This window comes from Amblyomma mixtum, chromosome 7 (assembly GCF_055824585.1).
Source record: "Amblyomma mixtum isolate Tamu chromosome 7, ASM5582458v1, whole genome shotgun sequence".
NCBI classification, from domain to species: Eukaryota; Metazoa; Arthropoda; class Arachnida; order Ixodida; family Ixodidae; genus Amblyomma; species Amblyomma mixtum.
This window is the reverse complement of record NC_143018.1, coordinates 35,747,862-35,774,702: the sequence shown is the minus strand read 5'-3', so window position 1 is coordinate 35,774,702 and position 26,841 is coordinate 35,747,862. Positions and strand designations below refer to the sequence as shown.

The following is a 26,841-nucleotide window of genomic DNA, read 5'->3' as shown; positions in this document are numbered from 1 at the left end:
TAGTCGCACACCCCTAGCATTTTTGTTACATTTTATATAATGCTTTGCCAACTTGTCTCTGTTTATATCAGTTTACCTCGCATTTTGTTTTTGCTTTACATTGTGGGAAGTAATTGCCTTGTTACCATTTCATGTGTTTGCCCTCCTTGTGACATTCTCACTGTACACAAGGGCCTGTGAGGTGCAATGGCACAGACTGTCATGACATTTGTTGCACACATTGAAAATGTCACCTGTAATGACTAGACGATTCAGTTTGATAGGTATCATGAACTTGAGACAAATGTGTGACATTTGGCTCAATTGCGTATGTGCACCACCTTGTGACCGAGCACTCTACTGTCGTGACCTTTCCTTGTGTGTCTAATGCACATTCATTGTGGCACTTGTAGAGCAGTTTCCACATGGTGTTTGAGAGCTTAGCGATGACAGTGATTCATTTGTGAAATGCTTCTATGTGTGCTACTGTTTCTTGCTGTAGTTGTCATTCAACACCAGGAATTTTAATTAGACAGCAGCTCATGGAAGTAAAATACAAAAATTAGTTTATTGGTGTTTAACGCAAGTACTAGCACCAGTCTTGTCTGCACGGTGCCAGGCTTAGTGGTGGAAAAACTGATTATGTTCCTATAGAACGTGCAAATTCTGCAATCATTTCTCCCCTATATTGCCTATAGTTTGTAACTAATTATTTGCTTAACTTCTTGATTGATTGATGATTAATATTGTCAGTGCTTTGTGTCGATGACGAAGCAGAGGGGAAGAGAAGCATAGAGGTGGAAGATACTGGTTGGCCTCTCCGTGCTGATACATAAAACTTTGATGGAGATACAGGATGCTGGTATGGATTCCTAGGGCATTCGACAGAGCCTTTGATTTGCCGGATTACTACCACTTTCATTGGATATGCCTCACAACTGCTAAGCAGAGCAAGCAGCACTCACGGCGAGCCACTTGCAACACCACCGCGAACTGCAGACCTTTGCCAGAAAATCCAATGGAGACATTGATGAGTGGCTCACGAATTACGAGTGGGTGAGCCGATATAATCGATGGGATGCTTCCACTAAGCTAGCCAATGTTGTATTCTTTTTAGAAGCTACTGAGTTTATTTCTTTGACAACCTTGAAGACTCCCTCACTACCTGGGACCACTTAGTGATGGATATTAGGAAATGCTTTGGTGACTTACCTGCACCCCCCCCCCCCCCCCCCCCCCCCCCCCCCGAAAAAAAAAATGTTCTGAACAAACATTGCTTCAACAGGCACAGTTACCTGGTGAGACTTGCACCTTTTATAAAGAAGATATCGTAAAGTTGTAATAAATCCATGCTCATCTGATAAAGGTGAAGGCAGTCACCTGCTGAAAAGGATTGCTGAGGAGCCTACACTTTCCGCATTGGGAAAGAAAGTTTGAACGCTACTGATGACATCATCGGGCACTGTGAACGCTCGAGGCTGACCATGCTTCTTCTACCTCTGCGCTCATCCCCTCTGCTTCGTCGGCATTACTATTATGAATGCCTAGAGTTACGCTGGTTTTAATTTATTCCTTTCAAACACGCATTATGTTGTACAATCAAGAAAAATCTGAAAATTTGTGTGTGTATATTTACAACCCCCTAGATCACAAAAATGATCAGAACGGCTCAAAAGCTTGATGAATTCACACGCGGCACACGCTTCCATGCTCACGCAGTTCCAGCGGTATTGTTCAAAAAAATATTTCTGCCAAATTAATTAATTTATCATTCGAAGCAGCATCCCTTGCTGAAACATTCTCCAGCGTTAGAGAGAAAAGAAGTTACTGCACTTTTTAGGTACGCCGTAGAAATTCAAAACATTCATATTGAAAAAGCTGTTCTGTTTTCTAGACACAAAACAGCCTTGCCATTATGTCCAGCAGGCATTTTAAAAGTAGCCTGATTCACTTTCTGAAAATGCTGCACTCTTTTAGAAACATTTTAAGATTTGGATGCACATACATCAATGCCATGCTGCAAAGGGTCATCTATAGCTATTAAGCACCTGTGAATTTGTCTTTGACAGTGGTTTCAATAGTGCTTCGATTGACTGTTGAGCTGTAAACTGTAGTCACCCATGCACTTCTTGTGAACTGTGATGATGCAGTTTGAATGGCCTTAACAGCAAATACCAAGCATGAAAAGGACACAGTGGAATATTTTGGAGTGATAATTAGCTCTAGAAAAGAAGATGGGAACAATTGCGGCACAGTATTGCATGCTGCCAAATCAGATCAGAGAGAATGCAGATTCTTCAGATGTATTCCAAAACCTGTGTCCGTGCATGTTGTTGGTTTGAAGTCTTCTTTCCTTTGATTATGCCTCTTCTCAAGCTTGATGGCTTTTCAAATTGCCCACAGTGCACAGTAGAAACTGGAGTAGTTGGTGTTCCTAAGGTTATGTAAGCAGTTTCCATTTGTGCTGGCATCTTGAACATAAGAAATTGAATTCCTTCTTTTTGAATTTGATGCATGTTTACAGATCATGCTACCCTAATGCCTTCATATACTCTGGTCTGCTTTTCTGTAATGTGGAAATGCAAGCATCTACACAACATTTGACATGCAAAGAACATGTCTGTCGATAGGATGATGTCCGACTTCCTGGTGAATTTTCATTCATGTGCACTTGAGAAAGTAAGGCTGTTATGTGCTTCCTTCATTTCCTTCTATGAGGCTATCTGTCACACGCCACTTGAGGTTTCAGAGATTTCACTTCTCCAGTTTCTCTCAAGAGGTTGACTAGCTAACACGTGTGAATAGACGTATCTTTCCAGTCTTGACAAATCTGCGCTTTCTTCTTTCGTGCAGGCTCAACCAGCAGTCATGGCGGGCTCGGCTCACTGCCTGAGCAAACTTTGCAACATGGAATGCATTGCTACCTGTGCCCTGAATGTGACTATGCCACGCCTTACAACCCGAATTTGACGCGCCACATGAGGAAACACACCGGAGAGCGCCCCTTCCGGTGCAGCCATTGCAGCCAGAGCTTTTCAAGGAAGGACCACTTGTTGACTCACTTTCGCATCCACACGGGCGAGAAGCCGTACCAATGCCACCTGTGTCCCTGTGCTTTTGCCCATGATAGCAGCCTAACTCAGCATTTGCGGTCTCACAGGGGTGAAAAACCATTCAGTTGTCGTTTCTGCTCGAAGGCGTATACATCCAGGGAGCAAATGAAACATCATGAACACAAATGTCACCCAGGGGCATCCACTGTTCCATGAAGTTTTGGTGTGTTCTGCCAACACAGAGTGGCGTGCTTGTTGGAAACCTTTGTGCATTGTACAGAGATGCAAATCTGGCCTCAAGATCCTTCTTTACAGGGCTCATTATTACCGGATTTCATTTCGACACCTTTTCACGAGAAACCTGTTGCTCTATTGTTGTGTGGCACTATAATGCCAGAGAAGACGTGAGAGAATTCTGGAATGAACTGTTATTCTCATGATCAATCAGTTTTGGCTTTTTATTCGTGAAAAATGAACAGTGCTGTCGAAGGAATGTGCTGGATTTGGTTTATGCTTAGAACATTCTTTTCCTGAGTGCTCTCTGTCTTGTGTTTCCAATGGCAAACATGGTTACAAAACTTTGTTTTAAAAAGCGACAGGCACAGCATGATGTTTGTTTCAAATGTTTTTCTTCTTACACAGTCAGGCATCACTAAGGAATTTTGTTTTTCTTTTGTGTTTGAGGAAAGTTTGAAAAAGAATGACTTTCTAAATTTGTTCCTGTGTTGCTGTCTTGTAATGATGTGTCATCTCTATATAGTGAAAATACTGTAGTGTTAATTTTTAATTTTCTACTGTTCTTGATGCCTTACGGGCTACAAATATTCTTGAATGCTTGTTATAATGTTCGCTGCTTTTTGTTTCCTGATTAAACTGAAGCTCTAGTTTTACTGATACATTTTCACAGGACAGTAACTGCGGGAGGTATTCCACTAGCACTTGATCCCGTAATAGATTCCGATGGACATTTGGTTTGCAGCCTCAATATATGGGAGCAAGTGTGCCCAGTCTTAAGGCAAACTCCTACAATCCTGGCACCTGCAGTAATGGCAAGAGTTGTTGTCTGAAAGCTGCCTTTTTTGACATGATTATTGTCTGCAGTTTCCGCAGTTATAAGTATTTAAAACAGCCAAGACAATTTGAAGCAACTTACTGGCTGCATTCAAATGTTATGTCGCAGCCAAAACTGTTTTGTTTTACTGTCCTTGTTTTGTGTGCATTTTTGGCTAACAGAAACCACTTAGTGCACTCCAGAGATATGGGTTTTCTTTAACCACCACTTCTTTTTTGTGTGTGTGAAAAATCATGTGCATAGCAAGTCAGTAACTTTTTGCAGGCTACAGTGTGCCTTAACAGGTATCATTTCAAGAGTAATTTTTGTGATGTGCATAGTGTTGTTACATGAATGCATGAACAAGGCATGTTGACACCTAATAAACAATGGTTTGAATTAGAAAGAGTAACTGCAGGAGTTATTTGTCATTTTTCATGGGTAATGAGAAGAGAACAGAACAAAAATGTGCACATAAGTAGCCTGCCAGCATCCGTCTTGTCCCTTATACATTCATTTGTATACATTCATTTGTATTTGTACTTTTTTTTCTTAATATTTGTACTTACCTATATGCTCACCCAGCGAAAATCCCTTCCTGGGATTGCAGTATTAATAAATAAATAAAAAAATAAATTTGCTTCCTTATTTTGTGCAAGCCTCCCTTCTGGCATTTCTGATCAAGTCGGCTACGCTTCACTAATCTCTCGTTAACTCTTTGGCCAAGGCACTCTTGCCTGGCTCTTGTCGACATGGCAATGCAGCTTCTTGATGGCCGTTTGGTATGGTTGTGCGAAATTCAAAACTTCCAACTTGCTAATATCCCTCTGTTCAGTTCATGGAATCAAATACTACATGTTCAGAATTATGCAATACGAAGCAAATTCCTTCTGAAACTTTCTCATAGTTTTCATATAATTTACATGAAGTTCAAATAGGGCATTCGCAGTTTTTTCACCAACTGTTTTAATAACAGGACCCACTTCATTGCTGTACAACGTGTTACTGTTACCGGTCTGTGCTGAAAGGAGGGTTTAGCACTGCGCTGTGGTTTAGTTGTGTGGCAGCATTCATAATGTTCATACACATGGCGCCGCCACGATGGCTCAGTGGTTATGGTGCTCGGCTGCTGACCCGAAAGGCGCGGGTTCGATCCCGGCTGCGGCGGCTAGAATTTCTTTGGAGGAGAAATTCTAGAGGCCCGTGTACTGTGCAATGTCAGTGCACGTTAAAGAACCCCAGGTGGTCGAAATTTCCGGAGCCCTCCACTACGTCGTCTCTCTCATAGCCTTAGTTGCTTTGGAACATTAAACCCCATAAAACCAACCAACCAAAAAACTCTTTTCGTGTGTCTAATCCACATTCATAGGGGCACTTGTCCATACACGATGTCAACTGTGATGGTGCAGTTTAAAGGGCCTTAACAGCAAATACCAAGCATGAAAAGGACGCAGTGGTATATTTTGGAGTGATAATTAGCTCTAGAAAAGAAGATGGGAACAATTGCAGCACAGTATTGCATGCTGCCAAATCAAATCAGAGAACAGAATGCAGGTTCTTCAGATGTATTCCAAAACCTGTGTGCATGCATTTTATTGTTGTGAAGTCTTCTTTCCCTTGATTATGCCTCTTCTCAAGCTTGGTGTCTTTTCAAATTGCCCACAGTGCACAGAAGAAACTGCAGTAGTTGTTATGTAAGCAGTTTCCATTTGTGCTGGCATTTTGAACAATAAGAAATTGAATTGTTTCTTTTTGAATTTGATGCATGTTTACAGATCATGCTACCTTAATGCCGTCATGTATTCTTGTCTGCTTTTGTACAATGTGCAAACGCAAAGATCCACGCAACATTTGACATGTAATGAACTGTCTGTCGTTAGGATGACGTCCTACTTCCTGGTGAATTTTCATTCATGTGCACTTGAGAAAGTAAGGCTATTGTGTGCTTCTTATGTTTCCTTCTATGAGGCTATCTATCAGGCGCCATTTGAGATTTGACTTCTCCAGTTTCTCTCAAGAGGTTGACTAGCTAACACCTGTGAATAGGTGTATCTTTGGGGTCTTTAGAAATCTGCGCTCTCTTCTTTCGTGCAGGCTCAACCAGCAGTCATGGCGGGCTCGGCTCACTGCCTGAGCAAAGTTTGAAACATGGAATGCATCGCTACCTGTGCCCTGAATGTGACTATGCCACATCTGACATCACCACATTGAAGCGCCACGTGAGGAAACACACCGGAGAGCGCCCCTTCCGGTGCAGCCATTGCAGCCAGAGCTTTTCAAGGAAGGACAACTTGTTGACTCACTTTCGCATCCACACGGGCGAGAAGCCGTACCGATGCCACCTGTGTCCCAGAGCCTTCACCCATTACAGCACCCTAAGAGACCATTTGCGGTCCCATAGGGGTGAAAAACCATTCAGTTGTCGTTTCTGCTCGAGGGCGTATACATCCAGAAAGCAAATGAAACATCATGAACACGAATGTCACCCAGGGGCATCCACTGATCCATGAAGTTGTGTGTTCTGCCAGCATTGTGTGGCATGCTTGTTGGAAGCCTGTGTGCAGTATACAGAGAAGCAAATCTGACCCCAAGGTCCCCTCTATTACTGGGCTCATTATTAAAGGATTTCATGGCAACACCTTTTCACAAAAAACCTGTTGCTCTAATGTTACGTGGTACTGTAATGATAGAGAAGACGTGAGAGAATTCTGGAATGAACTGTTGTTCTCATGATCAGTTTTGGCTTTTTATTCATGAAAAATGAACAGTGCTGTCAAAGAAATGTGCTGGATTTGGTTTATGCTTAGAATATTCTTTCCCTGAGTGCTCTCTGTCTTGTGTTTCCAATGGAAAACATGGTTACAAAACTTTGTTTTAAACATAGACAGGCACAGCATAAAGTTTATTTCAAATGTTTGTCTTCTTACACAGTCAGGCATCAGAAGGAATTTTGTTTTTCTTTTGCATTAGAAGAAAGTTTGAAAAAGAATGACTTACTAAATTTGTTCCTGTGTTGCTGTCTTGTAATGATGTGTCATCTCTATATAGTGAAAATACTGTAGTGTTAATTTTTATTTTTCTACTGTTCTTGATGCCTAATGGGCTACAAATATTCTTGAATGCTTGTTATAATGTTCGCTGCTTTTTGTTTCCTAATTAAACTGAAGGTCTAGTTTTACTGATACATTTTCACAGGACAGTGACTGCGGGAGGTATTCCGCTAGCACTTGATCTCGTAATAGCTTCCGATGGACATTTGGTTTGCAGCCTCAATAAATGGGAACAAGTATGCCCAGTCTTAAGTCAAAATTCTGCAATCCCGGCACCTACAGTAATGGCAAGAGTTGTTGGCTGAAAGCTGCCTTTTTTGACATGATTATTGTCTGCAGTTTCTGCGGTTATAAATATTTGAAAGAGCCAAGACAATTTGAAGCAACTTACTGGCTGCGCTCAAATGTTATGTCGCAGTCAAAACTGTTTTGTATTGCTGTCCTTGTTTTGTCTGCATTTTTGGCAAACAGAAACCACTTAGTGCACTCCAGAGATATGGCTTTTCTTTAACCACCACTTCTTTTTTGTGTGTTTGAAAAATCAGGTCCGTGGCAAGTCAGTCACTGTTTGCAGGCTACAGTGTGCCTTAACAGGTATTGTTTCAAGAGTAATTTTTGTGATGTGCGTAGTGTTGTTACTTGAATGCGTGAACAAGGCATGTTGAGACCTAATAAACAATGGTTTGCGTTAGAAAGAGTAACTGCTGGAGTTATATGTCATTTTTTCATGGGTAATGAGAAGAGAACAGAACAGAGATGTGCACAGATGTATATGAGGATTGTTGTCATAGATTATGTTGGCCTTGGGGGGCCAATACTCTGTTGTCTATGAAAAGTTGGATCTGAGCTTGGTGGTCCATTATGACTGGAATGTGCAGTTGTACAAAAGACAAAGAACACATAAGTAGCCTGTCAGCATCCGTCTTGTCCCTTATACATTCATTTGCTTTCTTATTTTTAGCAAGCCTCCCTTCTGGCATTTCTGATCAAGTTGGCTACGCTTCACTAATCTCTTGATAACTCTTTGGCCAAGGCACTCTTGCCTGGCTCTTGTCGACATGGCAATGCAGCTCCTTGATGGCCGTTTTGTATGGTTTTGCCGAATTCAAAATTTCCAAATTGCTAATGTAAGTCCGTTCAGTTCACTGAATCAAATACTACATGTTCAGAATTATGCAATACGAAGCAAATTCGTTCTGAAATTTTGTTATAGTTTTCGTATAATTTACATGAAGTTCGAATAGGGCATTCACAGATTTTTCACCAACTGTTTTAATAACAGGACCCACTTCATTGCTGTAGAACGTGTTACTGTTACCGGTCTGTGCTGGAAGGAGGGTTTAGCACTGCGCCGTGGTTTAGTTGTGTGGCAGCATTCATAATGTTCATACACATGGCGCCGCCGCAGTGGCTCAGTGGTTATGGTGCTTGGCTGCTGACCCGAAAGGCGCGGGTTCGATCCCGGCTGCGGCGGCTAGAATTTCTTTGGAGAAGAAATTCTAGTGGCCCGTGTACTGTGCGATGTCAGTGCACGTTAAAGAACCCCAGGTGGTCGAAATTGCCGGAGCCCTCCACTACGGCGTCTCTCATAGCCTTGGTCGCTTTGGGACGTTAAACCCCATAAACCAAACCAAACCATCATACACATGGCCTCCAAGTTTTGCGATGCAGTGGTAATTCTGCCATCATGCTCTGTATCAGAGGTGATGGTTAAAGCTGTGGTTCTTCTCATCAGCTGGTTTGGGTTAGTTTGTCATCATCGTCACTAGCAAGATTACCTTTTGTATGCACGCCATTATGGCCTTGGAGTTAATACACTGACTTCGTATTGTGTGCCCCGTAGTGGGGCCAGCATTGCATCTTTCGACGGCTACAGCTTTGTGTCCGTGACTTATAGTGGCACCGCTAGTGCTCTGCCGTATATTTGTACAAGTACCGAATAAGCACACAAATATTCTTTTCGTATTCAGTTCACTTTTAACTACACTGTCCATATTCTATTCAGCAGCAAAGCTAGCTTATAAAAGTATTATTGGAATCAGTTTCGAAGAACTGTTTATCGGACACCCCTAACATTTTTGTTACAATTTATGTAATGCTTTGCCAACTTGTCTCTGTTTATATCAGTTTACTTTGCTTTTTTTTTACTTTACATTGTGAGAAGCAATTGCCTTGTTACCATTTTATTTCTCTGCCCTCCTTGTGATATTCTCACTGTGCACAAGTGCCTGTGAGGTGCCATGGCACAAACTGTCATGACATTTGTTGCACACATTGAAAATGTCACCTGTAACAACTAGACGATTCAGTTTGATAGGTATCATGGACTTGAGACTATGAAATGTGTGACGTTTGGCTGAATTGCATATGTGCACCCTCTTGTGACCGTGCATTCTACTGTTGTGACCTGTTTTCGTGCAGTGCCACCACGGTAACTCAGTGGTTATGGTGCTCGGCTGCTGACCCGAAAGACGTGGGTTACAACCCGGCCACGGCGGTTGAATTTCTTTGGAGGAGAAATTCTAGAGGCCCGTGTACTGTGCGATGTCAGTGCACGTTAAAGAACCCCAGGTGGTCAAAATTTCCGGAGTCCTCCACTACGGCGTCTCTCATAGCCTGAGTCGCTTTTTGACGTTAAACCCCATAAAACCAACCAACCAAAAAACTCTCTTCATTTGTCTAATCCACATTCATAGGGGCACTTGTCCATACACTTGATGTCAACTGTGATGTGCAGTTTGAATGGCCTTAGCAGCAAATACCACGCATGAAAAGGACACGTTGATATATTTTGGAGCGATAACCAGACTAGATAATAATCTCTAGTTCATGCTAGAAAAGATGATGGAAACAATTGCGGCGCAAATATTGCATGCTGGTGAATCAGATCAGAGAACAGAATGCAGGTTTTTCAGATGTATTCTAAAACCTGTGTGCATGTATGTTGTTGGTGTGAAGTCTTCTTTCCCTTGATTATGCCTCTTCTCAAGCTTGATGTCTTTTCAAATTGCCCACAATGCACAGTAGAAACTGCAGTAGTTGGTGTTCCTAAGGTTATGTAAGCAGTTTCCATTTGTGCTGGCATCTTGAACATTAAGAAATTGAATTCCTTTTCTTTTTGAATTTGATGCATGTATGCAGATCATGCTACCTTAATGCCGTCGTATTCTTGTCTGCTTTTGTGCAATGTGCAAATGCAAGCATCCACACAACATTTTACATGCAAAGAACTGTCTGTCATTAGGATGACGTCCAACATCTTGATGAATTTTCATTCATGTGCACTTGAGAAAGTAAGGTGGTTATGTGCTTCCTTCATTTCCTTCTATGAGGCTATCTATCAGGCGCCACTTGAGATTTGGCTTCTCCAGTTTCTCTCGAGAGGTTGACTAGCTAACACCTGTGAATAGGTGTATCTTTCCAGTCTTTAGAAATCTGCGCTTTCTTCTTTCGTGCAGGCTCAACCAGCAGTCATGACGGGCTTAGCTCACTGCCTGAGCAAACTTTGCAACATGGAATGCATCGCTACCTGTGCCCTGAATGTGACTATGCCACGCCTCACAACCCGAATTTGAAGCGTCACCTAAGGACACACACCGGAGAGCGCCCCTTCCGGTGCGACCATTGCAGCCAGAGCTTTTCAAGGAAGGACAACTTGTTGGCTCACTTTCGCATCCACACGGGCGAGAAGCCGTACCAGTGCCACCTGTGTCCCAATGTCTTCACCCAACATAATACCCTAACACGCCATTTGCGGTCTCACAGGGGTGAAAAACCATTCAGTTGTCATTTCTGCTCGAGAGCGTATACATCTAGGGAGCAAATGAAACATCATGAACACGAATGTCATCCAGGGGCGTCCACTGATCCATGAAGTTGTGTGTTCTGCCAGCATTGAGAGGCATGCTTGTTGGAAGCCTTAGTGCATTGTACAGAGAAGCAAATCTGGCCTGAAGGTCCCCTATATTACTGGTCTCATTATGAAAGGATTTCATTTCGACACCTTTTCACGGAAAACCTGTTGCTCTATTGTTACGTGGCACTATAATGCCAGAGAAGACGTGAGAGAATTCTGGTAATGATCCGTTGTTCACATGATCAGTTTTGGCTTTTTATTCATGAAAAATGAACAGTGCTGTCAAAGGAATGTGTTGGATTTGGATTATGCTTAGAGATTTCTCTTCCTGGACGCCCTCTGCTTTGTGTTTGCAATGGCAAACATGGTTACAAAACTTGGTTTTAAAAAGCGACAGGCGTAGCATGATGTTTGTTTCAAATGTTTTTCTTCTTACGCAGTCAGGCATCACTAAGGAATTTTGTTTTTCTTTTGTGTTAGAGGAAAGTTTGGAAAAGAATGACTTACTAAACTTGTTCCTATGTTGCTGTCTTGTAATGATGTGTTGTTGCTATATAGTGAAATTAATGTAGTGTTAATTTATTTTTTTGCTGTTCTTGATGCTGTACAGGGAACAAATATTCTTCAATGCTTGTTGTTATGTTCACTGCTTTTTGTTTCCTGATTAAACTGAAGCTCTAGTTTTGCTGATACATTTTCACAGGACAGTAACTGCAGGAGGTATTCCACTAGCACTTGATCTCGTAATAGCTTCCAATGGACATTTTCTTTGTAGCCTCAATGTATGGGAGCAAGTGTTCCCAGTCTTGAGGCAAGCTACTACAATCCCAGCACCTGCAGTAATGGCAAGAATTGTTGTCTGAAAGCTGCCTTTTTTGATGTGGTTATTGTCTGCAGTTTGTGCAGTTATAAGTATTTGAAAGAACCAAGACAATTTGAAGCAACTTACTGGCTGCGTTCAAATGTTATATCGTAGTCATTACTGTTTTGTATTACTGTCCTTGTTTTGTGTGCATTTTTGGCTAACAGAAACCACTTTGTGCACTCCATAGATATGGCTTTTCTTTAACCACCACTTCTTTTTTGTGTGTGTGAAAAATCAGGTGTGTGGCAGGTCAGTCACTGTTTGCAGGCTACAGTGTACCTTAACAGGCATCGTTTTGAGAGTAAATTTCTGTGATATGCGTAGTGTTGTTACATGAATGCGTGAACAAGGCATGTTGACACCTAATAAACAATGGTTTGCATTAGAAAGAGGAACAGCAAGAGTTATTTGTCATTTCTCATGGGTAATGAGAAGAGAACAGAACAAAGATGTGGACATATGTATATGAGAATTGTTGCCACGGATTATTGTGGCCTTGGGGGGGCCAATGCTCTGTCGTCTATGAAAAGTTGGATCTGAGCTTGGTCCACTATGACAGGAATGTACAATGGTACAAAACACAAACGAAGAACACATAATAAGTAGCCTGCCAGCATCCGTCTTGCCCCTTATGTGTTCATTTGTTTCCTTATTTTGTGCAGTCTTACATTCCTGCCTCTTCTCTTTGCTCAATATGTCTTTTGTGCCTATGCTAAGCTGGAAAGAGGGCTTTCATCGCACAATTTGTGCAAAGGGTAGAATGTGATCCGTTGTCTGATAGCTTCCTCTTAGGAATGAAGTAGTTTTCAGATAGAATGAAAAATTGTAGAAAAGAGTTTGGTTTTACACTCAGAGAAAACACATGGTTCATGGTGTGCAGTTTGACTAGTCTTCCGCTCTGTTGCATCAACTTTTTGAGGTGCAGCATTTTTTTATGCATGTTTGGGCGCACTGCTGGTGGTACATTGTGGTTTGGATAGTGACGCAGTGCAGAGCCTAGTAAACCGGATAAAGAATGCTGTGTGAGCGTAGCAATGTGAACACAATCAAGATGCCGTCATTCACTCAACCAGTAGAGGTTTCTACAACAATCAGTTTGAGAGTGCATACATCCATGGTATATCCTTTGCTGCACCTAAACTACCTCCATATTTAAACATACATTTTTGTTTTTAACTTTGGTGAATAGCAGAGCAGTACTATGTCACTGTACTCAGCTCCATGTTGTCTGAGGGCATCCTAGGATTTTGCCCTGGTACTATTTGATGAGGGCGAGAGAGAACTTGGCCGATTCATCTGCCATTTTTAGATTTTGCAAGCATTGCCACTCGCTTGGTTGGCTGTACTGCAGCATTAATATTGCAGGGCTGCTTGGATAAGGTTATCTACGTCTGGTCATGTTTAGTAAAAAGCTGAATATTTACCTCTATATAATTTGGTTTAGGTTTGGTTTATGGGGTTTAACGTCCCAAAGCGACTGAGGCTATGAGAGACGGCGTAGTGGAGGGCTCCGTAAATTTCGACCACCTGGGGTTCTTTAACATGCACTGACATCGCACAGTACACGGGCCTCTAGAATTTCTCCTCCAAAGAAATTCCAGCCGCCTCGGCCGGGATCGAACTCGCGTCTTTCGGGTCAGCAGCCGAGCACCATACCCGCTGAGCCACCGCGGCGGCGTCTATATAATTAATTACTGGCAAAAAGATTAAGTGAAGAGCTGAATATTTACCTCTATATAATTACTTACTTGTAAAAAGATTATTCTTGACACAGCACTAGTCGCACTTTTCCAGTTTCTTTCACTAATGTAATACTATTTGAGACAAGGTGCTTAGTTCACGCAATTATGTTTTTGTCATGTTTTTATCTAGAGCAGGTCAAATCACTTGATGCATGATGTTCATGTTTCCCCGACACTTTCATAATGCTCAGGTAAATGCGCATTTCTAGTGGCAGCTTTAGCCCTGATGCCAGCTGATAGCTTATCTGCTCAAGGACACAAAGCTTAATCACCTTCAGCCTGTTGCTAATGCAGCCGTGCAGAGATTTCAGTCAGAATTCAGAAGTAATATTAGGCAGTTGTTTCTATCGATGGTTTTCAATTATGCTGTTTTTTTCCTATTGTCCTGGGTGACATTTTGAAGGCCCATGAACGCAAATTTCTGAATTAAAATATGTTCTTTTCTGAGTTAACTGAGTGCATAATTTGTCGAAATGTTGTAATAGCTGCTAGAATGACTTGTAGTACACTGAATATACCGATTTTCTATTATACTGCGACGTTTCTTGAAGCCTTGGAGCTAAAAATTTTTGCTGATTTCTTCTGCTGTAGTATAATTTTAAGGGCCGCATCACTTGGTCAAGAGGCCACAGTAAACTTTTAGTGCACATTGCGCAACTTGTATTAAGAAGCTATGCGATATTATGTGGTTAGGTTAAATTTAATAGCTAAAATGAGGCAAACTAATCTTGTATCTCTGCACCTGTGTTTTGGTTTCAGTGCAAGTTTCGTTGTTGTGAAGAATGCAGAATGAAAGCAACTCTTTGTTTATATGATGAGCTGTTGTGATAAGCCTTATGTTCCGGGTCTTCTCCAACAGTCTTGCTAGCTTCTCATATACCCAGCTTGTAGTATAGTTATTTATTCTCGTGTACACATATACTTCTGATTTTGCACTGCTCTAAAGGTTGAATGTGCAGTTGAGCTATTGTGTGCATTTGCCACTGAAATGGCAAACCCATCTTTGTTGTTTCAGGAAATTGTTCTGCCCCTCTTTCCTGCTCAGTCACAAGACAAGGGGTACTCCTTCTTTTTTTTTTTTTTGTCGTGGATACACTAGGAGTGAGGAGTTAATTGCTGATGGCCTTTTTATTTTTGATTATTGCTCTAAACAGTCCTCCACAGGTGAGATGCTTACTGTCATGCTCAGTGGTGCTTGATATGCTCTGCACCGTTTTTTTTTCTGCTGCCTTCACAGCATCACTGGTGGCTTGAAGTTCCCTCGCGTCTGTGCAGCGTATGGAAGCAAGATTCATCTCCAGTGCACTCTCTTGAAGTTGCTGCCTTGGGGCACCAAGTCCCTGAAGCTCTTACCTAATGAGCTCTGGAACTCCCTCGGACGTCCTGCGGATGTCCTGAACGTAATCAGTACGTCCACGGGTGTTTTAATGTCCATTGGGCATTGGATGCAGTTCTTGTAATGTGACATTTAATGTCTGCTTAGTTCGTATTGTAGGTGCTCTGACTGTCGGGATTCTAGCATTGCAATAGCAATACTGTTGAAGCACCACAAAAGTGCTTGCACAGTAAATCGTGCATCAGAGTCATGCCATGAACTTAGGTGCCTTGAAGCAGACTGCATGTGTGTCTGCTGAGGCCATGGTTATTACTGTCAAGGTGCCATGTTGAAGTGATGTGGTGTTTCCTTGTTCACTATCATCAACTGCGCACATCATTTGCATGACTACTGCTGGCAGTCTGATGTGTAGGTAATGAGGGACTGCTCTGAAGATCTTTTCATGTCTTTATGGTAATATTTTGTGTGTCCTTGTAAAGACTGAAGTTAGCCCGCTGCCAGTGACACTGGTTCTAGTAAATACATCAGTAGCACCTGTTTTCAAGTTTCTCAGGAAATGCTGCAACTATCCCCTCCATTTTCATTGCTGCATTCTGCAGTTGCTCCTGGCAACCTCGCCTTGCAACGTCATCTGCATTTGTGTGAAAAAATGTCAAGGAAAAAGAAAGTCTGAGAAAAAATGAAGGCAAAGACTGGCTAAAGGTGATGTGTTTCCTGCTTTTCAGGTTGCAAGCCTCCCTGCCGGCATTTCTAATCAAGTCCAAGTCTCCTTTCCATCAATCTGTGGATCACTTTCTGCCAAGGCACCCTTACTTGCCTCATGTCCTGGCGGCAATGCAGCTTGTCGACGGCTATTTTGTTTCATACTTTACATAATGCCTTACCAATTTGCTGCCTTTGTTAATACCAGTTTTCCTTGTGTTTTTTTGCTTTGCTTTGTCGGAAGTAATCGCTCTGCTGCCATTTCATATTTCTTTATCCCTCATTGCGACATTCACACTTAACGCTGAAGTGCCCATGGGGTTTAACAGCACAGGTTGCCATGACAACTGTTGCACACATTTAGCTGTGGTGACTGGATGAGTCGGTTTGATGGGTACAGTCGAGGGGGATTAAAGATTTCAGAGTTTGACTGAATTGCGTGCATGCACTACCTCATTACCCAGCACTTTATTACTGAAACTGCCGTTCGCATGTCCATTCCACATTCATGAGGACTCTTGTACAGTAGTGTCCATATGAGGATAGTTTATTTTCATTGTGAGAGTTAAGTAACGACGGTGATTCAGTTATGAAAAACCCTACGCATGCAGTTGTTTCTTTCTGTAATCTGCATTCAACACCACGAAATGGACAGTATCATGTTTATGAGTGTTAAACAGAATCACCAGCATCAGTCTTCCCTGCACGGCTCCAAGCTCAGTGGTGCAAGAACTGATGCGGTTCCTGTAACATATGCACATTCTGCAATCTTTTCTCCCCCATAATGCCAACAGTTAATAACTGATTAAAGCATCAACTTAGTTTTGACAAATTGATTAGTTGGTTCATTATGATTGATTGTGTGTAGTACCTAGAAATATACTGATTGTAGTGCATTTATAAGCATTAAGCACCTGTGAACATGTTTTTGACAATGGTTTCCCCAGTGCATTGATTCATTAATTAGCTGTAAACTGTAGTTGCCTATACACCTAATGTGAACTGCGATGATAGTTTGAATGACCTTACACTCAAAATAGTGGGCATGAAAAGGACACACTGATATATTTTGTAATGAAATCTAGCCAACAACCTGTAGTTCATTTTAGAAAAGATGATGGCAACAATTGCAGTGCATCATTGCATCTGCAAAATCAGATCAGAAAACAAAATCCTGCTTCTGCAGATGCATTTCAAAACTTCTGTCATGCATAAAATTGGTCTGCAGCAATGTTTTTCTCAATTATGTCCCGGTTGAAGCTTGATGACTTTTCAAATTGCACATAGAAAAAAGCATCAAGCAATGATCATGATAACACGAGTAGGTTCCATTCATGCTGGCACCTCGATCTATAAAAAATTGAATTCCCTTTTTTTATACTTTATATATATATTTCTAGATTTTACTTGAGTGGCTTCATATAATCTTTTCTGTTGTGTGCAGAGGCAAGCGTCCACACATTGAGGTATAAGGAACTGTTTCTAGCATGTCATCTGACTCGCTGGTGACAATATTCATTTAAGTACACATGAAGAAATAAGGCCGTTATTTGCTTTCATCATTTCTTGCTATTTTGACTGCTTTGATGCCAGTCTCTATCAGGTCCCACGTGAAAGTTTAACTTCTCCAACTTGTCTTAAGTGATAGACTAGCTCTTACCGGTGGCATGATTTTAGAAACATGTGCTCCCTTCCTTTGTGCAGGCTTGGCCACCAGTCATACCAAGTGCAGCTCACTGCCTGAGCAAACTTTGCAACATGGAATGCATTGCTACCTGTGCCCTGAATGTGGCTATGCCACGTCTCACAACACGAATTTCAAGCGCCACCTGAGGAAACACACTGGCGAGCGCCCTTTCCAGTGCAGCCATTGCAGCCACCACTTTGCAAGGAGTGACCAGCTGGCGTCCCATCTTCGCATCCACACGGGCGAGAGGCCGTACCAATGCAACCTGTGTCCCACTGCCTTCTCCCATGATAGCACCCTAGCACGCCATGTGCGGTCCCACAGGGGTGAAAAACCATTCAGCTGTCGTTTCTGCTCAAGGGCGTTTACATCCAGGCAGCGAATGCAACAGCACGAGCACGAATGTCACCCAGGGGCATCCATTGTTCCGTGAAATTGTGGTGTGTAATGCCAGCATTGAGGGGTATGCTTGTTGGAAACCTTTAGCCTCAAGGCTCTTCTTTATGGGGCTCATTATTAAAAGACTTCATGATAACACCTTTTGACAAGAAGGATGTAGTGGGTTACGTAGTGCCGTAATGCCAGAGGAGATATGAGATGGGATAAAATTCTGGGGAAAACCGCTGTTTACATACAATTTTGATTTTTCACTCATGAACAGTGATTGGCAAAGGACAGGTCTGCCTGCCTTTTGAGTTGCATTTATGTTTTGAATATTCTTTTGCTGCCTCCTTTCTAGCTCATGTTTGAACAACAGATTTGGTTGTGTAACCTGGTTTAGATATCTTTAGCTTTGTGCTTTAAATGTTATTTTTTTGACTGAATAGTTTTCCTGTGTGACATGAAAAGGAATTTTTTTTCTTTTGCACTGCACAATAAATCAGAAAGAAATGACTTTGCCACATTTGTTTCTTTATTGCTGCCATGTAAGTGGGAAGTATATGTAATTGTTTTCTTGTGCTGATGTATTGTCTCAGTATAGCAAAAGAAATGTGGAATTAATCCACATAGTGTTTATTCTTAATTGTCTGCTCTGACTGATGCCTTGTAATCAACGGGTGCACTTGAATGCATGTTATTGTGTTTACTGCTTGCTGTTTCCAGCTCAAATGGAAGCTTTCGTTTTGTGACACATTTTCATTGACAGCCATTTTGAGAATTATTGCTCTGTCATTTATCTTGTACTACCTTCTGTCTGACATGGTCTGCAGCTTCAGGAGCAAGTGTGCCTAAACTTGGTGTGAAATCCTTCTATTTCAGCACCTGCAGTGATGATTGAATCTGTTGGCTGGTAGCTGCCTTATCTGCCATGGTTATATGTTCACAGTTGTGCAGGTATATGTATTTGAAAGCACAAAGAAAGTCTGAAGTAACTTTTTGGCTCTATTCAGGTGTTTAGTTGCAGTTAAAAACTTCTTTGTAATACTTTTTGTCTTCTATTTTATGGCCATTGTATATTGCATTGTTCATAAACAGAAACTACTTATTGCATTCTCAAGATCTGGCCTGTCTTGAATGAATCACCTTTGTGTAAAGCCAGCAATACTTATGGCAGACTGCGGTGTGCTTGAGCGCGTATTGCTTAGCAGGAATTGTCATGCTGAGCATAATAAGATTACCTGAATCGTTGAACAACATATGTTGGTGGATAATAAACAATGGTTTGCTCTTAAATTAATCACACCAGAATTTATGGTTTGTCGTTTTGCATGCATAACTAGAAGAGAACAAAATGAAGATGTGCATTTGAATGCATGAGAATCTGGGTCGGAGATTATACTGGTTTTGGGGGGCGAATACTCTGTTGTATGACTGGCTGGGTTATTTAATAGATTCACTGATTAGCTGTGAAGTGCGACCACCTGTACATACTGAGCCTGAAGTAGTAAGATGTAGTTTCAGTGGGTAGCAGTCGTGTGTGAAAAGCAAACTTTGGTTGCTTTTGGGGTGAGGACTAGCTAATAACTGGTAGTCCATGAGAATGTAATGATTGCAAGTTGTGGAGGGGGAGGCAGCACTACAAGACGAGGAAGAACATGAAAAATGCAGACAGGACAGAAACTGGTGCTTCAGTGCCTGCCATGTTTGCATTTTTGTGTTTTTCCTCAATCATCTTTACACGCTGCTGCCCACTGTTATGCAGACAGACCAGTAAACCAGTTATAATTTATCAAACTACAAATCATTTTTTTTTCAAGACTTTTTTTTTTTTTTTTCAAGCTGGTAACAAATATCTGCAAACAGGACAGAGGGACTGCGCACGTGGTTGAAAACCTGTGTGCTTTGTGATGTTTGGTTTGAGTAGTCATTCTTTCAGTAATATGTCAATTGCATCATACTTTCTGATGGGTACTTCCATTTTTGTGTACTTGTGAGAGGTGGCATGTTTCGTGCGTCCTTCATTTCTTCGGGTTTTTTTTTGTTTTGCTACCAGCTTTTTTGGGAAGTGATGTATATTCTTGTTGCCGTGCTAGTGTGACTGACAGGATCTCATTTTTTTTAAAGCTCCCGCCATTTATATAGTTTCATCACCTGGCTCCAGCTCTTGAGGTGCAAAAAAGTTTAGTAGTAAGGCCTTATTGGGGAGAAATCACTCTTTCTCAGTATAGCTGAAGCTGCTATTCGTAAAATGGAAGTGTCATTAGGTATATAGGCCCTGTGGAATAGACACCTTTGGAGCAATATTATATGACTGCAATATTGCAATGGACTGTTTGCATGTCTAAAATTGATCTTGTCGCATATTTCTCATGATTTTCTTGTTTGTTTTTGAGATCGGGTAGTGGCAAGATGAGGATGTAGCAGTAGCATTGGGCGTGTTGACGTATGCCCATTTATTGCAACCAACACTGGTCAGAAGTCGCAGTTTTCTTCAGAAAAGTTTTAGGTTTTGAGTCGATGACAATTTCAACCATGTTTTTTTTGGCAATCTTATGTACAGATTGAGTTGTATGGCTTACATTTCAGGAAGATTGCACTTTCTTCTACTTCGCAGACTCAGCCACCGCTGCTATGAGGGGTGGCCCACCACCTCAACAACGGTTACCAGCAGGAAGTCGGCGATATGTTTGCCCTGAGTGTGGCTATGCCACAGATTTTCAGACCAACTTCAGGAACCACCAGAGGACACACACTGGAGAGCGTCCCTTTCAGTGCAGCCAATGTGGCAAGGGTTTCACGACCAGAGGCAACCTGGTGAAACACCTCCGCACCCACACAGGGGAGAAACCGTACAAGTGTGCTCGCTGCGGCAAGGGGTACACAACAAAGAGTGCCCTGGTGTTTCATCTTGAAGTTCATGCAGCTGAGAAGCGGTACTAACGGCACCTTTTTCCTACGGACTTCACTGTGAAGACAACCCTAAATAACCGTGCGCAGTCCCACAAGCTTATGTGAAAAACCATGGCACTTTTAATTCTGGGCATTTGTGCACAGTCTGCAACTGAAATTGCCTAAATGGAATTATTACCCAGAGCCATCCACCATTCTTCTAAGCTGCTGTGTGTCCGACAGCATCAAGCGGTGCACTTGCTGGAAACCTTTGTACATCCAAAGAAGACTGCAAGATTTGACAGTTTTTTGGGGGAACTATTGTGAATATTTTTTTGTTTTCTATTCCTGAAGAGTGAATAATGGCATGAACTATGGAGGTGCGTTGGCCCTGGGCAGTTGTGTGTAGAAAGATTTTGTTTGGGATTAGTGTATTCATTCGACGTGTGCTGTCCAACGTGTTTAATAACCCATACGTGGTTATGTAATGACAGATGGCATATGGAACCACCGTATGAAATCATTTATGAAGCATATGGTGCATGCTTTAAATGCTTTTTTCTGGTAAAAGGTATTCCAAAGAGGCAGCGGAAAGTTCTTTTTGCCTTTTTAGGGCACTCTGCTAACGAACCGGAGGACACAAGTTCAGTCTCGAACCCGACGGCCGTGTTTGAGTGGAGATGAACTGCAGAAGTGCTGTGCTATGTCAGCATGAACCCCAGTTGATCTGAATTAATCTGAAGCCCTCTATTAAGATACCTCTCACACCCCATGTGTCGCTGCGGTACATTAAACCCCACAATTTGGAATTTTTTTTTCTTTTGCTCCTGCATCTCAAAACTTGTCATTGAGACACAACTTCTGGCATGTTTTTTTCTTTGTTGGTGCTGCGTAAATGGCAAAGGTTATTGCTTTTTTTGAGGCGAGGCATGGTCTTTACAGCTTCAGGCATCACAAAAGAAATGCAATGTTCATATTTGGTGGACAATTCTTAATTGTCTGCTTGTCTAGGTGCCTTGCAGCAATAAGTGCGCTTCACTGTTTGTTGTTTTCACTGTCTAACTTTTCCTGATTAAATGATGTTAAAGCTTCCCAACAGTTGCTCGTACCTTGGTCATATTAAATGTTCTGGTCTGGCATTATGTCTTATAAAGCTTCAGAGTACTATTTAATCTGGATCTTTGTTGTAATGAAAGTAAGAATTTTCAAATTTCAGGCGAAATCTTGCAGTCCCAGTGTTTCCAGTCATGGCTGGAGGTGTGTTGAATGGCAATGCTTATAGTGCTTGCAGTTATTAGTCAGCTTGTGCAGTCAGAAGTATTTAAAAGCTCCACAAGAGTGTCATACCTTTTATTGTTATATTCAAAGGTTAAGCACAAGAAATCTCTTTACAATCCTTATTATGTGTGTAACATTGATTTGATAGTGAACAAAACTACTCAGTGCACACTTATACTCAGTAACTTGTCCTTAAAGGGACACTGAGGAGAAATTGAAGTTGGCTTGTATCGACAGAATACCAGCTCCTGATTACAAAAACGCCACTCATACTGATAGCAAATCTCTTGTAATGTAGAAAAGAGCAAGAACCAAAATACAGGTATCGCCGCCACAGACCAAACTCGCAAGTACAAGCGTGATGACGTCATAGGACAAAACAGTGTTGCTAGAACCAATGGTTCTAGCAACACCGGAACACGAGAAGCCACGAATCACTGAGGCACAGCCAATGCATGCGCAAATCTCCTTGACGTTGTTTGTTGTTGCGATTGCATTGTTCGCATGAAATAACTAGTGCACGTTACAAGTGGTGTAACCTGTCAGTCGGTGTGTGCGTGTAGTTATTCAGCCTTTTTCATGTGTGGGACGTATAAGTGATGTGCCATTCCCTTTCACATTTCACCTAGTCAAAAAAAAAAAGGTGGGTAATTTCCAATTGGAACCAACTGGAATTTTCCAGTCATAAATTAATACACCATAAGACCCATTGAGGACCACTGGAACTCAACCAGTTGCATCCATTAGGTCCCATGCAGGCAATCACTGCATCCAGGAAACATTCTCAAATTGTACCTCGAGCAGTTACTAAATGCTCAGTGTGAGAGATATTAAGATGCAAAAAAAGTATGTGTAAGGACTGCTGGAAGACGCCCTGCCTTAATTGTACCAACATTTTTACGAAGGAATATTATGACAACTACACACTTTTGGGGAAATCAAGCAAAGCAAACAAGCTTATGCATCATACTCGAGGAATAGTATGGTCAGACTGCTAACATAAGCCAATTACTGTCCTGTGCAGTTTTTGTTTATATTCCCAGGTAGCACTGAGCCATTATAACAACCGTCTCGCAGTCTGTGTTACTGTATCTCTGGGATAACTTGAGGTCCAGTTTGAATGTCAGAAGGAAGGTAAGGTGTGAAATGGTGGTAGAGTAGAGTAGAACCCCTCTATAGTAAAGTGACTCAGACCAGCAAAAGTCTTTACTATATCAGTTGTCAGTGATGGCATGGCTCTGAGGATGCTCTCTCGTAACTAATTGGCTACTTACTGAACACAGTGTTGGTTTAACTGGAAATCATGTCGAGCTGAAAAATTTCCACTTCTGCTAGCTCCAGCTGGAATTTTCCATTTCCAGCTTTAAGTGGGAATAAAAGTGCCATTCCCAGCCATTCCAGCTTGAGGTTCAACTGGAAAAGTGCTTTTCCACCTGGAAATAGGGACTGTTTTCATGTTGGTTGTTCTGATATAGACAAATCTGACATAAACAGCCACTCACCTTATGGTAAAAGTGCTAAGCTACAAAATACTCATGCACCTTGCCAGATTCCTTGCATACTAAGCTATAAAATACTCATGCACCTTGCCAGATTCCTTGCATGCCCAAGTAACAATGTGGGCTATGAGGCGCAACCCAGTGGAGGGCTCTGAATTGTTTTTGACCACCAGGCGGAGAGGTCTCTAAAGCACCCTACAAATCTCCATACATGGGTGTTTTTGTAGTTTGCTGCCTCTGGAATATGGCTACCACAAGCTTGGTCAAACCCATAAACTTGCACTGAGAATTCATACCGCGATTCCTTTTTCACATACTGCTGCACTTAGAAGTAATATGGCTATTGCCATCTAGTGTAACTGGCATGACGGACAGCAACTTCCTCATTCACCACAACACCACATCCACCGAGCCACCATGGCTGGCACTGGAATATAATTTTCGCACCAGTGTTTGCGAAGACTGAACAGAACGTTTAGCTCTAGCAAAAAGAAAAAGCAGGTACGTGATCTGCATTTGTCTTTGGCATGCACGTTTAGGTGCCAGGCAAGAACGCTGGTGTCCACAGCGGCAAAACCAGCACACAATTTAAGACGTGAAGTGTCTGGCATTGTTTGCATTAAAAAACTCCCTAGGAAGTAACAGGTCTGCTATCACAAGTCTCGGCTGCCCGGCATACTCATTGCTGGTGGAAATGGGACCAGTCGGTATGGGTAAAACGTTTCCACCTTGGTTATGCATTCCCATTTTATGAAGAAATTATCTGTTCCTTGTTTCTTGCATGTGTCTACAATAGTCTTGCACTTGTTGTAAATGCTTCTCCCAACTGTTTAGTTGAACACGTATTGCTGTGAACATGTGTTTAGTATTTGAATCATTGCCTTCACTATTCCTGGTGCATGGCACTGTATGTTTGCAGTTTCACTTGATGGAAGAGTTTTTACTCTTGTGTTGCTACAGTTCAACTAAATCGTTTCCTGGAGATAGCTCCCATAGTAAGACAAACAAAGAACATGCAAGGGCTAGACAGGTGCCGACATATTCCTTGTCTCAATCTTCATTTGCCTTCGTCTTGAGCACCGCTTTACATTCTTGTCGTAATGGACCAACAAGCCCAAGTGCAAATTCTTATAGAAGACACCAAGTAAGCCCCAAAGGGCAGCATAATCTGTGATGCAGGTTCCCAAGTATGTGCGCATCTTCATTCCATTCTCTTTTCGTTATGCATGTGAAATGACAAATCATAACGTTTGCTGTCATCTTTTTTAATACGAACCACTGTTTATTAATCACCAACAAGCCATTTTCAAACACTTTTATAGTTACATTCTGCCCAGCATGACTGATAAAAGCATACCTTTTACTGTGCAGCCCATTCATAAAAACTACTCATTCAAGACAAGCCACATCACATACTAGACAACAATGAATAGTTTCTCTTTAACAACAGAGCAATATAATGCACATCAAAGAACAATAGTGAAATAAAAGAAGTTTTTAACCGGAACATACCCTCTCAACAAGTTACTTCAAACTTGCTTGGTGTTTTTAAGTATACTTCTATATGCAAAAACTTTTAATGAAGACTACATTCAGTAAGGAAGCTGCTGCTCAAAAGATCTGGTCATCACTGGAAATGCTGAGATTGCAGGATTTCACCTCAACCGTGGGGACTCTAACATTCATACAAAGAAACTGCAGAGAGAATGTCACAAGTACAACACGAAACACCAGAAGAGTAGAACGATGCGTTGAGCAGTATGAATACGACGACCGTACTGTGAGAATGTGTCGGCAAAACTGGAGCTTCCAGAAAGTAAGCAGCAAAGACAATTGCAAGAACCGAAGCGCACTTATCAACTGTAAGGCATCAGCAGATTCAAGGATTGAGAATGGTCTGGCAAAGATTATATTGTACTTTTTCAGCAATGCCTAGGGCTAGTACAGAGACGATAGATCACCACAGGTCAGGAATTAACTTCCACGCTTACACAGCACCAACACAGACAATCATGGCAAAGCCACTTTTTCCAGATCACTTCTTCGAGGAAAAAGAAAAAAACAAAATTCCTTGTGATGTATCAATACATAAACTTGCACCAAAAGAAATTGAACATACACATCATGCACCACAAGTTTACTTTTTTAAAACATGGGTTTCACAGCCATCATGGAATCACAGCGCTTGGAGACAAGGACACAGAGAGGACACACACACAGCTTCACTGACACACAGCGTCAGCAAGCACTGTGATTCCATGATGTCTGACAAATAACAACTAGCCCAGCAACATACCCTGCATAAGTTCACAACCATATTTACCACGGCAGACGCATGTGGGTTTAGAAAGGATATTACACATAAGATTATTCTAAACTGACATAAAAGAAACTCACTACATGGCAGGCAGACCTGCTTCTGGCCAACGCACTCCTCTGACATTGCTGTTCATTGTTCAGCAGTGCAAAGTTGAAACTATTCACAAGAACAGTGGTCATTAACCCAAAGATTTTATCACACCTCATATGTATTCCTGACGGACTCCATCAACAACGAGTCCTTTGAGGAAGGACTCTGCAGCCAAACTGGCTTCTCTGTGCAATGCATAAAGCACACTACTCAACGCTGGCAGAACACAACACAGCCTTATGGAACAACAGACGCTTCTGGGTGATATTTGCGTTCGTGGTGTTTCATTTGCACCCTGCACGCAAATGCCTTGGCGCAGAAACAACATTTGTAGGGCTTTTCGCCCCTGTGCGATATCAAGTGGCTCTTCAGGCTTCCATCATGCGTGAAAGTCCTCGGACACAGATGGCACTGGTAGGGCCTCTCGCCCGTGTGGATGCGGAGGTGAATTACCAGGTGGTGCTTCCTAGCAAAGCTCTGGCTGCAATGGCCGCACTGGAAAGGGCGCTCTCCAGTGTGCGTCCTTTGGTGGTTCTTGTAGCTGCTGTGAAAAACTGTGGCGTAGCCACACTCGGGGCAGAGGTAGTGACGTTTTCCACCCCGAGATGTTTGCTTAGGCAATGAGCTGTAGCTGCTGCTATGACCCATGGCCAAGCCTGCGCAAAGGGAGGGAGCATACGTTTCTAAAAGTGAGAAGAATACACTACATGCACAGGCCATCTCTCAAGAGAGGTTGGAGAAGTTAAATTCTCACATGGGGCTAGCTCCAAAGAACCTGGTTGCAAAACTGAAAATTGAAGAAAGCAGGCTGCACACAGCAGCCTTATTTTATCATGTGCACATAAATAGAAATTTTTATCAGGAAGACAAACGTAGTGCCAACTATTGTTCTTTGCACGCCAGTCTGACTGGGCTAGATTGAGCTCTTGTAAAGAAGGTTTGCTACGAAAGCAAACTGTTAGCAAAAAAAAACATGCAAATATTCAGAGCAGTCCCTTATTATCTCCACAACAGACCAAAAGCAGCAATAAAACACACGGTGAAAATGATAGGCATAGTTGAA

General features: G+C 42.0%; 1 protein-coding gene across 1 annotated transcript; it reads left to right on the top strand.

Annotated features, from left to right (window-relative positions):
• The first annotated feature begins 1,279 nt into the window (after positions 1-1,279).
• LOC149335656 (uncharacterized) lies at positions 1,280-21,661 on the top strand. The gene is made up of 5 exons (XM_089553987.1): positions 1,280-3,243; positions 6,151-6,475; positions 10,722-10,991; positions 17,259-17,736; positions 20,289-21,661. Exons 1-5 carry the CDS (start codon positions 2,892-2,894, stop codon positions 20,640-20,642), a joined length of 1,779 nt encoding a protein of 592 aa, XP_089410113.1. The 5' UTR covers positions 1,280-2,891; the 3' UTR covers positions 20,643-21,661.
• The last annotated feature ends 5,180 nt before the right edge of the window (positions 21,662-26,841 follow it).